Source organism: Helianthus annuus, chromosome 4 (assembly GCF_002127325.2).
Source record: "Helianthus annuus cultivar XRQ/B chromosome 4, HanXRQr2.0-SUNRISE, whole genome shotgun sequence".
NCBI classification, from domain to species: domain Eukaryota; kingdom Viridiplantae; phylum Streptophyta; class Magnoliopsida; order Asterales; family Asteraceae; genus Helianthus; species Helianthus annuus.
The window spans coordinates 169,715,447-169,728,142 of NC_035436.2; the positions used below are offsets into that span (position 1 = coordinate 169,715,447).

Consider the following 12,696-nt stretch of genomic DNA (forward strand, 5'->3'; position numbering starts at 1 on the left):
TTTGGGGTGAAGCTTGGAGGGTCGGTATAGTGTGCCAACTTCTTTTCTTCGTATTTATGTTGGTTTTCGACGTTAATTTGTTCCTTTTGTCCGTTTAAGCTCTTTTAATCCTAAAAATCAAAAGCAAACAAAGAAACACACTTTTCCCAACATTAGTACTAAACAATGGTTGTTTTTATACCTCATTTTAATGATTTATATGTTGTATTTTGTGCATATCAATACTACTGACAAAAAGAGCATAAAACGAAGACATTCAGAATCGAAATCGGGAGCAGAGACTCAGCAAGATGACAAACAAAACTACAAACCACTCTAATACTATTGAGTTTTACTATGAGCTTTCAATTATCAATATTTAGGTAGTGTAAATTCGGTAGACTGATGTGATGTCCATCGACATTTAGTTTTAAGAGTATATAAATATGTTTTATATTATATCAAGATAATATACATTTAAATCATCTTTTAACTATAAACTCATTTACCATTTACCACATTTAAATTATAATTTTATAGTCAATAAAATAACAAATCAAAGGGGTGGCAGTGCATTGCGCAAACATAGGTCGAACTTTTATAAGGCACTCGCCCAAGCCCTGGAAGTTTTTAGGATTCTCAACGGCTCTGGCGATTTCATCGAAGCTAACCAAATCAACAGAAGAAGAAGAAGCATGAAGAAATTCAAGCGAAACAAAGCATCAAAACGCCAGAAGGGAGTAGATATGATCAGCAACCTGCCGGATCATGTTCTCCAGTTGATCCTTTCAGGCCTTCCAACCACCGAAGAAGCAGTTAGAACAAGCGTTTTGTCGAAACGATGGAGGTATTTGTGGGCTTCAATTCCGTCTCGAGACGCAGATTGTACTCGAAAACTAACAAATTTCAACGAGAGTGAATTCAAAGAGTTTGTGGATCGACTTTTGTTGGACCGAAGCGTAGATTTGGATAGTTTTCGTTTACGTTGTGAAAATCACTACGATATGTCGACTGTATGGCGGTGGATTCGCGACGCCATTATTCGAAAAGTAAAATTGCTTGACTTGTCTTTTAGCCCTAGGGTTGATGATGATCAGGTTATCAGGTTGCCTCCTATTCTGGTAACATGCGATTCATTGGAGGTATTAAGGTTGTCTTTGTCTTTTACATCTACTCTAAGGTTGCCTACTGTCACTGGTTTTCCGGCACTTAGGGTTCTTCAACTCAACAGTGTTCATCTAAGGTTGCCTACTATCACTGGTTTTCCGGCACTTAGGGTTCTTCAACTCAACCGTGTTCACTTAATGGATGTTGATTCGGTACAACCGTTTCTTAGAAGCTGCCCATTGCTTGAGGATTTGAGTTTGATTGACTGCTTCTCATACTCGTATGAAGATCCTCTCTCATACTCAGATGAATATGAAGATGTAGATGTAGATGAAGATGTTTGTATTTCATGCCTAAATCTCAAGACTCTGAGAGTTCATAATCGGAATATTGGTACTTATACCGAAAGGTTTGGTTATGGTGGTTCGTCTGAAAACTATGTCTTGTGTGTCTACCTTCATGTTTTTTGCCCAAAACTGGTGTTTTTGGAGTATGCAGGTCACTCGGCGGATGAACTTTTAATTGAAAACCTAGACTCCCTGAAAAAAGCTGTGATTTACCCTGATGGTAGGGCACATAAAGAGATAACATTTGAATCATATGGTGCCAACACATGTCAGTTGTTTGCAGGAGTTTCTCATGTGGAATCTTTGTCTCTCAACCTTTTTTTCATTCAGGTAGATATATATATTCTTTTTATGTGAGTTGTTTTCGTTATCTATATGCAATAAGCAAGGTTAATTGCTTAAGAATTTTTTGAACGGCCACAATAGATTAAAAACTTACATAAACCATGACCGGCCCGGCAAATTAAACAAAACACCACAGAGGACCAGGGAATAGTGTTGGATTAATCGGGTTCGTTTACGGGTCAGTGATCCTATGGATAAGTTATCAATATGATGTTTGTTTTGACGGGTACTTAGTAGTACGTGGGAACTGAAAGTTGCATGGAGGAGAATATTTAAATTTTTTTGCATAACTAGGTGACCTGAAGAAACAAAAAGTGTTTGGATATGAGAGTACTTATAGGTAAGTCGCTGTTTGAAAGAATGATGTTTAGCACAACCACCAACAAAAAGTGCAAGCACTTGTCAATATTCTGCAACATTCCCTTTGTCCCTGAACATGGCTGTTTCATATCCATACTTTCAGAATGTCGCTGATGCATTTTAATACATTAATCAATGTCACTGTTTCGAATTAATACCTTGCCGAATGTCGCTGATTCATATCTATAAGTTATTTAAAGTCGCTGATTAGGTCCCATATGTAAATAAAAGTCGCTGTTTCGTTACATGTTCATAAATGTCGCTGATTTATGTAAATAAAATATGTTAATAAATATCGCTGTTTTGTTATATTACATATTAAAGTTCGTTGATGTGTTTCCATATGTTCTAAAATGTCGCTTGTTGATATATATACATTACAACAACTTCGCTTTCTGATAATAAAATGCCGTTTTAAGTCGACAGGAGAAGTTAATATAAAGTCTCTTGTAGGCTTTAAAGCCATGTGAACCCACGTGATGTTTTGAGAGAGGTGTTAGTATTTACAATGTTTGAATTAATAGTATGTAGACATTTTGCTAAATATTTTGCAGGAATACCTCACATGATAGCAAAAACCGGATCGTTTTGTTTCAACACGATGTTTTTCTTAGCTTTAAAATTGCGGGTACCTATTGGTGACCGTACTTGGAAGAGCAACTATATGACATGTTCTTTTATCTTTAGGTGGTTCTAGGGGTGTAAACAAGCCTAGAGGCTCGAGAGCTACTCGTTATCGACTCGGTTAAAGCTCGAACGAGCCGAGCTTTATCGAGCCCAAGCCTGAGCTCAAGCCTGTAATAGAGCCTGTTCAGTTATCGAGCCCAAGCCTAAACAATATTTTACCTTTTTATATATAATATAATAATAATGATGATAACATTGGCGAGCGGAGCTTTGGCTTGTTTAAGTGATATTAAAGCAAGCTCAAGCCGAGCTTTTAGCTTGTTTGAGGTTGTTCATAAAATAGCTCGAGCCGAGCTCGAGCTTTGTGTTTAACTCGCGAGCTGAGCTCGAGCTCAAATAAGTAGGCTCGAACCGAGCCGAGCTCGAGCTTCATAAAAACATGACGAGCCCGAGCCCGACTGGGCTCGGCTCTGCTCGTTTACACCCCTAGGTGGTTCGGATCACAGCAGAATTTCCTGCAAGTGACTTGTGTAGTATTTCGAACATATTGAAAGAAAACAGCGACATTATCTAATGTATTAAATACAAACAGCTACATTTATGAACATATTGAAAGAAAACAGCGACATTATCTAATGTATTAAATACAAACAGCTACATTTATGAACATATTGAAAGAAAACAGCGACGTTTATATAATTATCAGTTTCAATCAGCGACATTCTAAGTTTCTTTTTCAATCAGCGACATTCGGCAAAGTATTAATTCGAAACAGCGACATTCTGCAATGTATTTACATGAATCAGCAACATTCTCTAATGTATCTCTTTCAATCAGCGGCATTCTGAAAGTATGGATATGAAACAGCGATGTTCAGGGATAAAGGGAGTGTTGCAGAATATTGACAGGTTCTTGCACTTTTTGTAGGTGGTTGTGCTAAACATCATTCTTTCAAACAACGACTTACCTATAAGTACTCTCATATCCAAAAGCCACCTAGAATCACTCTTTGTTTCTTCAGGTCACCTAGTTATGCAAAAAATTTAGAATATCATGTTGCACCTGATCGTGTGAGTGGGGCATCGTTGGAGTAGCTCTAAAATTCAGCAACTAGTCAGTTTATTTAGCATGTTTTTTTTGTATTTAATATAAACAGGAGTAGTATTAGCATTTATTACGTACCCATCTTTCAAATCGAATATAGAAGCTTCCTCCGTTTGCATATTCGCGTATACATATTTCATATTTTGTGAGTGTATTGAGTGTGACTTGAGTGGGGTCTGAACCAACGAATAGAAGGCTCTATGCAACTTAAGATTAGAACATTAGCTGTAAGATATAAAATTAGTATTTTAGTAATATCTACAAGACTATAACTTGCCACCAGATTTTGAATTCTAATTTTGTTACCAAACTTCGAGATGCTTATACTTGTTTTCTCATGTTTGTGTAATTGCCTTATATACAGTTTTGATACTTGTCTTTGACTATTAACGATTAAAGTACTCTACATTACCAATGAAACACTGGTATCTTGTGGACTAAATTTATAACATCAGTTGTTAAGTTAACTTTGCAGTTTTTCTTAGTTGGATGCCATGGAGTAAACTTGTTATATGTGTATTCCATGTAGGTTGCCTTTCTAAACATGGTACTTTAAAGGATGCAATTACTTATTTAGTATCAAAAGATATACTTGATGGAGATATCTGAAAGTACTATGTGCACAATCCTTAATGTGTGATATTTAATCAGTAAAATGTACAAGTTACAAATCTATAATCAGGTCGATGTTATTCTTCAGCTTGTAGATAATTGGTTTTCATTAAATCTATATCAGCTTGCCTACATGCCTATTTATTGTATTTCCAACCTACAGTTACACACCAACAATAATTATTTCTGAACTTTATTTCTACTGTCATTATCATAGGCCATTAGTACTGCACGTGATTCTAACGGAGTTTTCGCGAAGTCTCTTCCCAATCTGAAGACGTTAGAGATATCCACAACAATTGATGACTACACCATGAATGTAGTCATCCGGATCCTCAGATGTTCTCCCATTCTGGAGTCTTTCCATTTGATTATTGAAGAGGTACAATTTTTTTCTCATCCCATTCCCATATAATAATACTGTTTGTGTATCATTACGGTGATGCATACTGCTTGTGTATCATTTCTGATTCACTTAACCCGTTATCATCAAATAATTAGCTATATTGACCTGCTTTCACATAATTGGGTTGATAGTGCCCTACTGCCCTTGAAACAAACTATCTTTTTGGTGAAAAAAACTTGACAACTTGAGTTATAGCATAGTAGATGAATACATTTTTTAAAATTCTAATTTTATTGTGGGTTTTGGCCCCTCAACTTATGCTCTCGTTTGATGATCTAGGAGATTTTTTGGCCGGAAGTATGGAAGTTAGATGAGGTCTTGACTCATCATTTGAAAAGGGTCGAGTTTCTTGAGTTCAATGGAGAACAACAGAAACTAGACATGGCTCGTTTCTTACTGGAAAATGGAAATGAGTTGGAAGAAATGGTTTTCAGTTGGCGTGGCAAAGTCAACTACCATGAAAAGTCAATGGAGATTATGAAGGAAGTGTTGAAGTTTGACATGGCTTCTTCAACTGTCAAACTGATTACTCTTCTAAAAGACTAGGTTTTCTATAAATTGTAAGTGTTGCATGTTACTCAACTTGCCCATTTTGGTGCTAGTTCATGGTTACATCAAGATAACTAAGTTCTTACTTGGAATCTTCTCTAGGCAAAACTTTGTCCTTACCTTTGTAATTCGAACCTTCTAAATTATGTGAACCAAACATCTTAAGAGATGGAATTCAAATTCCAATTCTCTTAAATTCCATTGAATTCCTGTGAACCAAACGCCCCTGACAAATTCTAAAAGGAATGAATTCAAAGAGTCTGTGAAACGGGTTTTGGTAGACCATATATAATACGTTTTTGTACTTATTTTTATGTTCAGAAACAATTCAGGTCTTTACTGTGCGAGAAAATTTACTAGTTATTATCAAATTAATAATTCAGTTTTTAACTCGTTATTGAGGTAACACATGTCACTGCTAATTAATTTAGTATTGTTGTAATTTTTCGTTTTAGAGTAAACTGCCAAAATGGTCTCTGAGGTTTGGTCATGTTGGTGCATTAATGTCTATCGTCTCCGTCAATACGAGCCGTATCGAGAAACTGAAGATAACAAGCCTTTTATTGTAATATCTTGTTAGTAAAGGCAAGGTGGCATTATTGTAAATAAGGAAACCATCCTTATATCCCTTGGCCTATAAATAGGAACCTAAGGTGTTAGGTTTAGGACTTTTGCAACTTATCATTTTGGAGCTTTAGAGCTTAGGATCTAGAGAGAGAAGCTAGAGAGAGAAAGTGCTCCACGTGATTCAGGTGCTTTGTACGATTTCAGATCTGTTAATAGAATCACAGTTATATTATGTTCTCGTGTGTTCGGTCACGTTCGTGTACGGATTCCGCACGCCACACGTTTGGTTCGCAATCGTTTCGGGAGTCGAAAACCGATCCTAACAAGTGGTATCAGAGCAGGAGCTCGATTGCACGGATCAAACACACAATTTCGCTCGAGAAATCATGAGATTCAGATAAAAAATCGCATCAGATTCGATCAATTTCTTCATCTTCTCATCTCTTAACGATCATAACTGAAAATTGCAAAATTAAACAGGTTTTTACGGATAAAATCGGCTAAAATTTGGATATTATATGCGAAAACACTTGATCTTCAAGCCTACAAATTTTCAGATCTTAATTAGAAGCAATTTTTGAGAAATTTGATTTTTTGTGTACGAAAAAAATTGTGAATATGCAAACTGTTGCTGTTACTATTGTTCTTGATGTTGACCGGTCGGATGGCAATCCGACCGGATGACCATCCGACTCTAGTTGCCACTCTTTTCAATTCATTAAGTGTTGACTTTTGCTGTTGAAGTTCACCAGTCGGATGGCAATCCGACCGGATAACCATCCGACTCAAGTGTCATCATTTCATTTCATTTAGTGCTGACTTGTTGACCTATCCGACCGGATTACCACTCGGTCGGACGGCAATCCGAGTCTAGTGTTCTTATCCGAGCGAGTTGCAACTTTGTCACCCGAGTCATCTTTGATTGAAACTCTGTCAAGTCATTATTTGTATTCAGTATGCATGTGATGCAATTGATTGTATATCAGATTCATTAACGTCATCAACCTAACATACAGATTAAAGGTCCAATAATATTCATTTTAGATCATGACAATATGTCAGTACATCCCATGAAACTTTAAATTTTCAAAGCATTTGCATGTGAAACTATTAATATGGGTGTCTAACTGTTAAATTGTATTGGACTAATGAGTTGTTTTGGGGGAAGGAATATGAGTTACCGGAAACAGAGAGGATACGAAGACAACCGATCTAAGCCTACCACAACTTTTTACGTCGGAAATCTTCCGGGGGAGTGTCAAAATCTCTGCTATGGAGAGCGTTCTTACCGCACGGGGTGGTGAAGGATGCTTACGTCGCAAGAAAAAGGGATGCAAGAGGGAATTTTTTTGGTTTCGTTCGGCTAGAAGGGGTTACGAACATGGAACAGGTGCTCGAGGGCATGAATAAGGTGACCATTTACGAAGCAAGGTTGAATGTTTTTCCAGCGAAGTTTGACAAATTCAACAAAAGGTTCAATCAGAAAGAACCGGTTACAAAGTATGTTCCGGTATGGCCGAAGCCTCAAACTGAACCCAAAAAATTTTTTAATCAGGCTTTTACGGAGGTGGGTGTTTCTTATCGGGAGAAGGTGACTGGGCCGACGGGACAAAGAATGGAAGGAAATGGTGGGAAGAAGATGGAATATAAGGGTAAGTTAGCGATGTACCCAGACCACTGTATAATGAGATCAATCATTGTGGAAGCAAAAAATTTGGAGGTGATAAGGGTGATAAGGGTGATAAGGAGGACTATGGATGAGGGTGGGTATAGGGATAATGCAATTAGCTACATTGGTGGACTGAAGTTTCTGGTAGTATTCAAAGATAAAAAGTCTGCTTTGGAGTTTATCAGACACAAAGAGGAGATGTGGAAAAGCATATTCTCTTATGCAACTCTGTGGGAAGGCCAGGAGTTCGAGTACGACCGCGTAGCATGGATTCGTATTTCAGGGGCACCGCTATTATTTAGAGAGGAAGAATTATTTAATCAGGTCGCTGGCCTGTTCGGGAGGGTTATAAGCGGGTCCGATTTTTCATGGTCAACCCCAGTAAATCATGAATCCAAGTGTGGAATCCTTACTCTATCTGGGAGAAGAATCGACGAAGAAGTCACTGTCAGTTGGGAGGATAGATCTTTTAAGGTTTGGGTGTCGGAAGTTAGTGATGAAACCCTTGGTGTTGCTTTACATTATCTCAACGGGGAAGTGGAAGAAGGCGAACTCCGGCCAGAAACTTCGTCGGAAACTCAACCGGAGAAGGAGACGGATGATCTTCCGGAGAATAACGAAGAGGCGGTCGGCGGGGATTTGCATGGGGAACCGAAAGGTCTGCATGGGAACAATGAGCCAATGGAGTATGAGTCACAGTCCCCAAGGACAGCTGCACATGTGCATGAAAATAGGTCCCACCTAGTGGGAAATCATAACGGCGGTAACAAAAACCCTTTTAATATGGGTTGTAGCAAAGGTTTGGGCTTGGGCCATGAAGGTAGATCCAGGAAGAGGGCAAGAAGTAATAGGAGCCCAATAGCACATGGATTGGGAGGTGAAGACAACTGGGCCTACATTTTTAATATGTCTAGTGGGGGCGGGGTTCCTTTTAACCTAAACAATCCAGCGTCTGATTCTCTAAGTGACCAAATAGATCAAAACCCAGTAGCTACAATGCACAACCACCGTGGAGAGGTAACCCCACCGGCGGTAGAAGACGACGGAGTCGTTCAGCATGGTCGACAAGATGACGACTTTCCCAATATTTCTCCGGTTACACAGCGTGAGGCAAATGACACTAGCGGGAGCTCAAAAGAGGCTGACGAGACAATAAAGTTGGGATCTAAAGTGGGTTTCAATTTGGAATCAGCTCACAATCAGATGGAGATATTAATTGAGGGTGAAGGTGGTCAAGCGGGTCCCCAATGAATTATCTATCGGTAAACTTACGGGGAGTCAGGGACTCGAGAAAGGTAGAGTGGGTTAAAGGATTGAAGACAACTCACGGTGCGCACTTTGTAGGAATCCAGGAAACAAAGATGCAAGGTAATATTAAGTTTTTGGTAAATCAATTTTGGGGGAGAACTGTGCTAGAGTTTGAAGCTGTAGAGGCAGTAGGACGCTCAGGGGGTATTCTGTCTATTTGGGATCCTATGGTCTTCGATAGAATGGGGGTTAGAAAAAATCGGAATTTTTTGGTAGTGATCGGGAAGATACGGATGTCGGGGGAACCCGTAAACATTGTAAATGTTTACGCCCAGAATGATCCGATTGAAAGACGCAGACTGTGGGCATAATTGGTTCAGCTCCGGAACTCTTTAGCTGGGATGTGGGTCTTCCTCGGAGACTTTAATGATGTTAGAACGCCAGACGAAAGGTTAAACTCTGAATTTATTGGTCTTAATGCACTATTTTTTAATCAGTTTATTGAAGATGCGGATCTTGTGGAGTACCAAATTGGGGGGGGGGGGGGGGAGGCGCTACACATATAGATCCGATAACGGGGAAAAAATGAGTAAACTGGACCGTTTTTTAGTTAGCCGGGATTTTATGGATAAATGGCCTTTGGCATCGGTGATAGCGCTTTCAAACTTGGTTTCCGACCACTGCCCTATCATTATGTCGACGGTTCATATGGACTATGGAAAAACCCCGTCACGGTTATTCAACTCATGGTTCGAAATTCCCGGGGCCGTTGAGTATGTTGAGCAACTTTTGTCATCATTTTATTTTGAAGGTCCGGCTGATTTGGCGATAGATGTGAAGCTGAAATGGATTAAGCGGAGACTGAAAGAATGGGTACAGGTTAAAAAATCTGAAATGAATGGCACGTATAATAGCAAGTTAAAAAGATTGGAGGAACTAGAGGTGTCGGCCGAGCAAAGGAATCTTAATGAAGGTGAAATTGAAGATAAGGCAAACTGTCGAAGTTATATCATGGAGATGGATAAATTAAAGGCTATGGACATTAAACAAAAGTCGCGTGTGAGGTGGGCAAAAGAAGGTGACGAGAACACGAAGTACTTCCACGGGATAGTGAACGCCAATACAAGCAACAATAGAATCCATGGTCTGCATACTGATGGGGTTTGGGTTACGTCGCCTCCATTGGTTAAGGATCATGTTTACTCATTTTTTGCTGAAAAATTTGTCGAGCCCATTGTTACACGTCCTAGCCTAAGTTGCCCGTTTCTTTCTACCTTGACGAACGATGACGCGTCTATGTTGGTTAGCCCGTTTACCTCGTTGGAGATTAAGACCGCAATTTGGGAATGCGAGGGCGACCGGCCCCCGGGTCCGGATGGTATCAACCTGAATTTTATTAAGAAGTTTTGGGGTGCATTACAAGGGAATTTTGTAAGTCTATTTGAATATTTTTTTTCTAAGGAAAATTTGAATATTGGGTGCATGTCCTCCTTTTTGGCACTTATACCAAAACGCTCCGATGCGGGAGGACTTCATGATTACCACCCTATTAGCCTAATTGGGTGTGTAAATAAAATCATATCGAAAGTGCTCGTTAATAGGTTGAAGCCGGTCGTACAGAAGTTAGTGTCAGAGGAACAAACAGCTTTTTTGGCCAATAGGAGCATCCTTGACGGGGTAATCATTTTGAATGAATTAATTCCTTGGTTGAAAAGAAATAAAAAGGAAGCTATGATTTTTAAAGTAGACATTGAGAAAGCTTATGATTCGCTAAGTTGGGAGTTTATTAGCTCGATACTTTCTCAAATGAATTTTCCCGAAGTGGCGAAATTGGATTATGGCAATAGTGACATCGGCGCGGGCATCGGTTCTTGTCAATGGCTCCCCGACTCAAGAGTTTTCATGTTCGAGGGGATTGCGGCAAGGTGATCCGTTGTCTCCTTTCCTGTTCGTGCTCGCCATGGAAGCGTCCAGTTATGAAGAAAGCTTGCACGGAAGGAATTTTTCAAGGTTTGACTATCTCTTCAAATGGGCCTCCTTTGTCACACTTCCTCTATGCTGATGACGTGATTTTTATGGGTGAGTGGTTGTATCAAAATGTGGTGAACTTGAAACGTCTTCTTAGATGCTTTTACCTCACTACGGGGCTTCGGGTAAATCTGAAAAAAAGCAGTCTCTATGGGGTGGGGGTGGAGGACACACATGTACAGATTATGGCGAATGTGATGGGGTGTGTGAGAGGGGTTTTTCCGTTTAAATATTTGGGACTCCAAGTAGGGGCAAACATGAATCTAGTTAAAAACTGGGATCCGGTTGTGGAAATCTTCAAAAAAAGGCTATCAATGTGGAGGGCAAATACGTTATCCTTTGGTGGCCGAATTACTTTGGTCCGGTCCGTTCTAAATGCGCTCCCAACATATTATTTTTCATTATATAAAGCACCAGTTGGGGTTATTAAAAAGTTAGAAAAGTTACGTGGAGACTTTTTATGGGGTTCGACTCCGGATAAAGACAAAATGAAATGGGCTTCGTGGAAGAGTATAACGACACCGAAGGATTTAGGAGGAATGGGGTTCGGGTCGCTTCGGTTGGCAAACTTGGCCATGCTATCCAAATGGTGGTGGAGGTTCAAGGTAGATAGGGGCAGTTTATGGAGGAAAGTAGTATGGGGTGTGCACAACAACTCGAGGACGTGGAGTTTTATCCCGGTAAAATTGTCGCTGCCAGGTCCTTGGAAGCAAATCTACAACTTATCGGTTGACTTTGGGGATGTGGGAGTAAACTTGGAGGCCTTATTTCGTGTACATCCGGGGCAGGATAAAGATGTATTTTTCTGGAAAGAAAGGTGGCTTTTTGATGAGCCACTTTGTGATAGGTTCACTTCTCTGTACCAACTTGAGAGCAAAAAAATGTATTGCTGAAGGATCGAGTCAACATTGAAGCAGATGCAGCGGAACTTGTAACCTCTTGGACCAGGTCTCCAACGTCTGATACGGAATTAACAGAGCTCGGCTGCTTGGTGGCAGCGCTGCAGGCCTTCGGTTTTGGGCATGGGAAGGATAAGTGGGTCTGGGTTGGGGATGATTCTGGTTCTTTTTCAGTCAGAAGTATCAGAAATTTGCTTCATAAACAAGCATGTTCAGATCTGGGTATAGAGAATGTATGGAATAATTGGGCTCCAGTTAAGGTAAATTTCCTATTATGGAGGGTTATACAAGATAAAGTTCCTACGGTTGCGGCCCTAGCAAGAAGAAACGTCATGGTGCAAAACACTTGGTGTAAACTATGTAATGAGGCGGAAGAATCAACCTTGCACCTCTTCGGTTCGTGTCGCGTAACGGAGCAGATATGGGACTTAGTGTCTCACTGGTGTAGGCTAAAGTCTATTTATATTTTGGAATTGAAGGATCTTGCAATCATCCAAAATCAAAATAGAGGATCCGTTAAGTGGCGGAAGGTAATATCTCTGGTGATTCAAACCGTAGTTTGGGTAATATGGAGGACGCGGAACGAAGCTACCTTCAATGGCAAACAAGCGAATTTGACAAGGATGAAAGAAGAGATAAAAATGCTTGGGTACATGTGGCTAAAGAGTAGAGCAAACGCCCTTAGTCTCACCTGGGAGAATTGGTGCCATTTTGATTTAATAAGTGTGAGGTTATAAAATGTATTTGGTGTATGAATTGTATGGTCTATGGTGTATAATTTGGTGAATCCTTCTGATTTAACAGTGGGTTAACCAGAAGTTTTAATAAATTTCGTTGGCCTTTCAAAAA

General features: G+C 39.7%; 1 protein-coding gene across 1 annotated transcript; it reads left to right on the top strand.

Moving 5' to 3' along the window:
* Positions 1-562: 562 nt before the first annotated feature.
* Positions 563-5,642, top strand: LOC110917186 (FBD-associated F-box protein At5g22730). The gene is made up of 3 exons (XM_022161781.2): positions 563-1,763; positions 4,699-4,863; positions 5,167-5,642. The coding sequence occupies exons 1-3, from the start codon at positions 675-677 to the stop codon at positions 5,431-5,433; spliced, it is 1,521 nt and encodes a 506-aa protein (XP_022017473.1). The 5' UTR covers positions 563-674; the 3' UTR covers positions 5,434-5,642.
* Positions 5,643-12,696: the final 7,054 nt, after the last annotated feature.

Coding starts and splice junctions, on each gene's coding strand:
- LOC110917186 (XM_022161781.2), top strand. CDS start 675: ATGAAGAAATTCAAGCGAAACAAAGCATCAAAACGCCAGAAGGGAGTA. Junction 1,764..4,698: donor TCAACCTTTTTTTCATTCAG/GTAGATATATAT, acceptor TCATTATCATAG/GCCATTAGTACTGCACGTGA. Junction 4,864..5,166: donor TCCATTTGATTATTGAAGAG/GTACAATTTTTT, acceptor TTGATGATCTAG/GAGATTTTTTGGCCGGAAGT.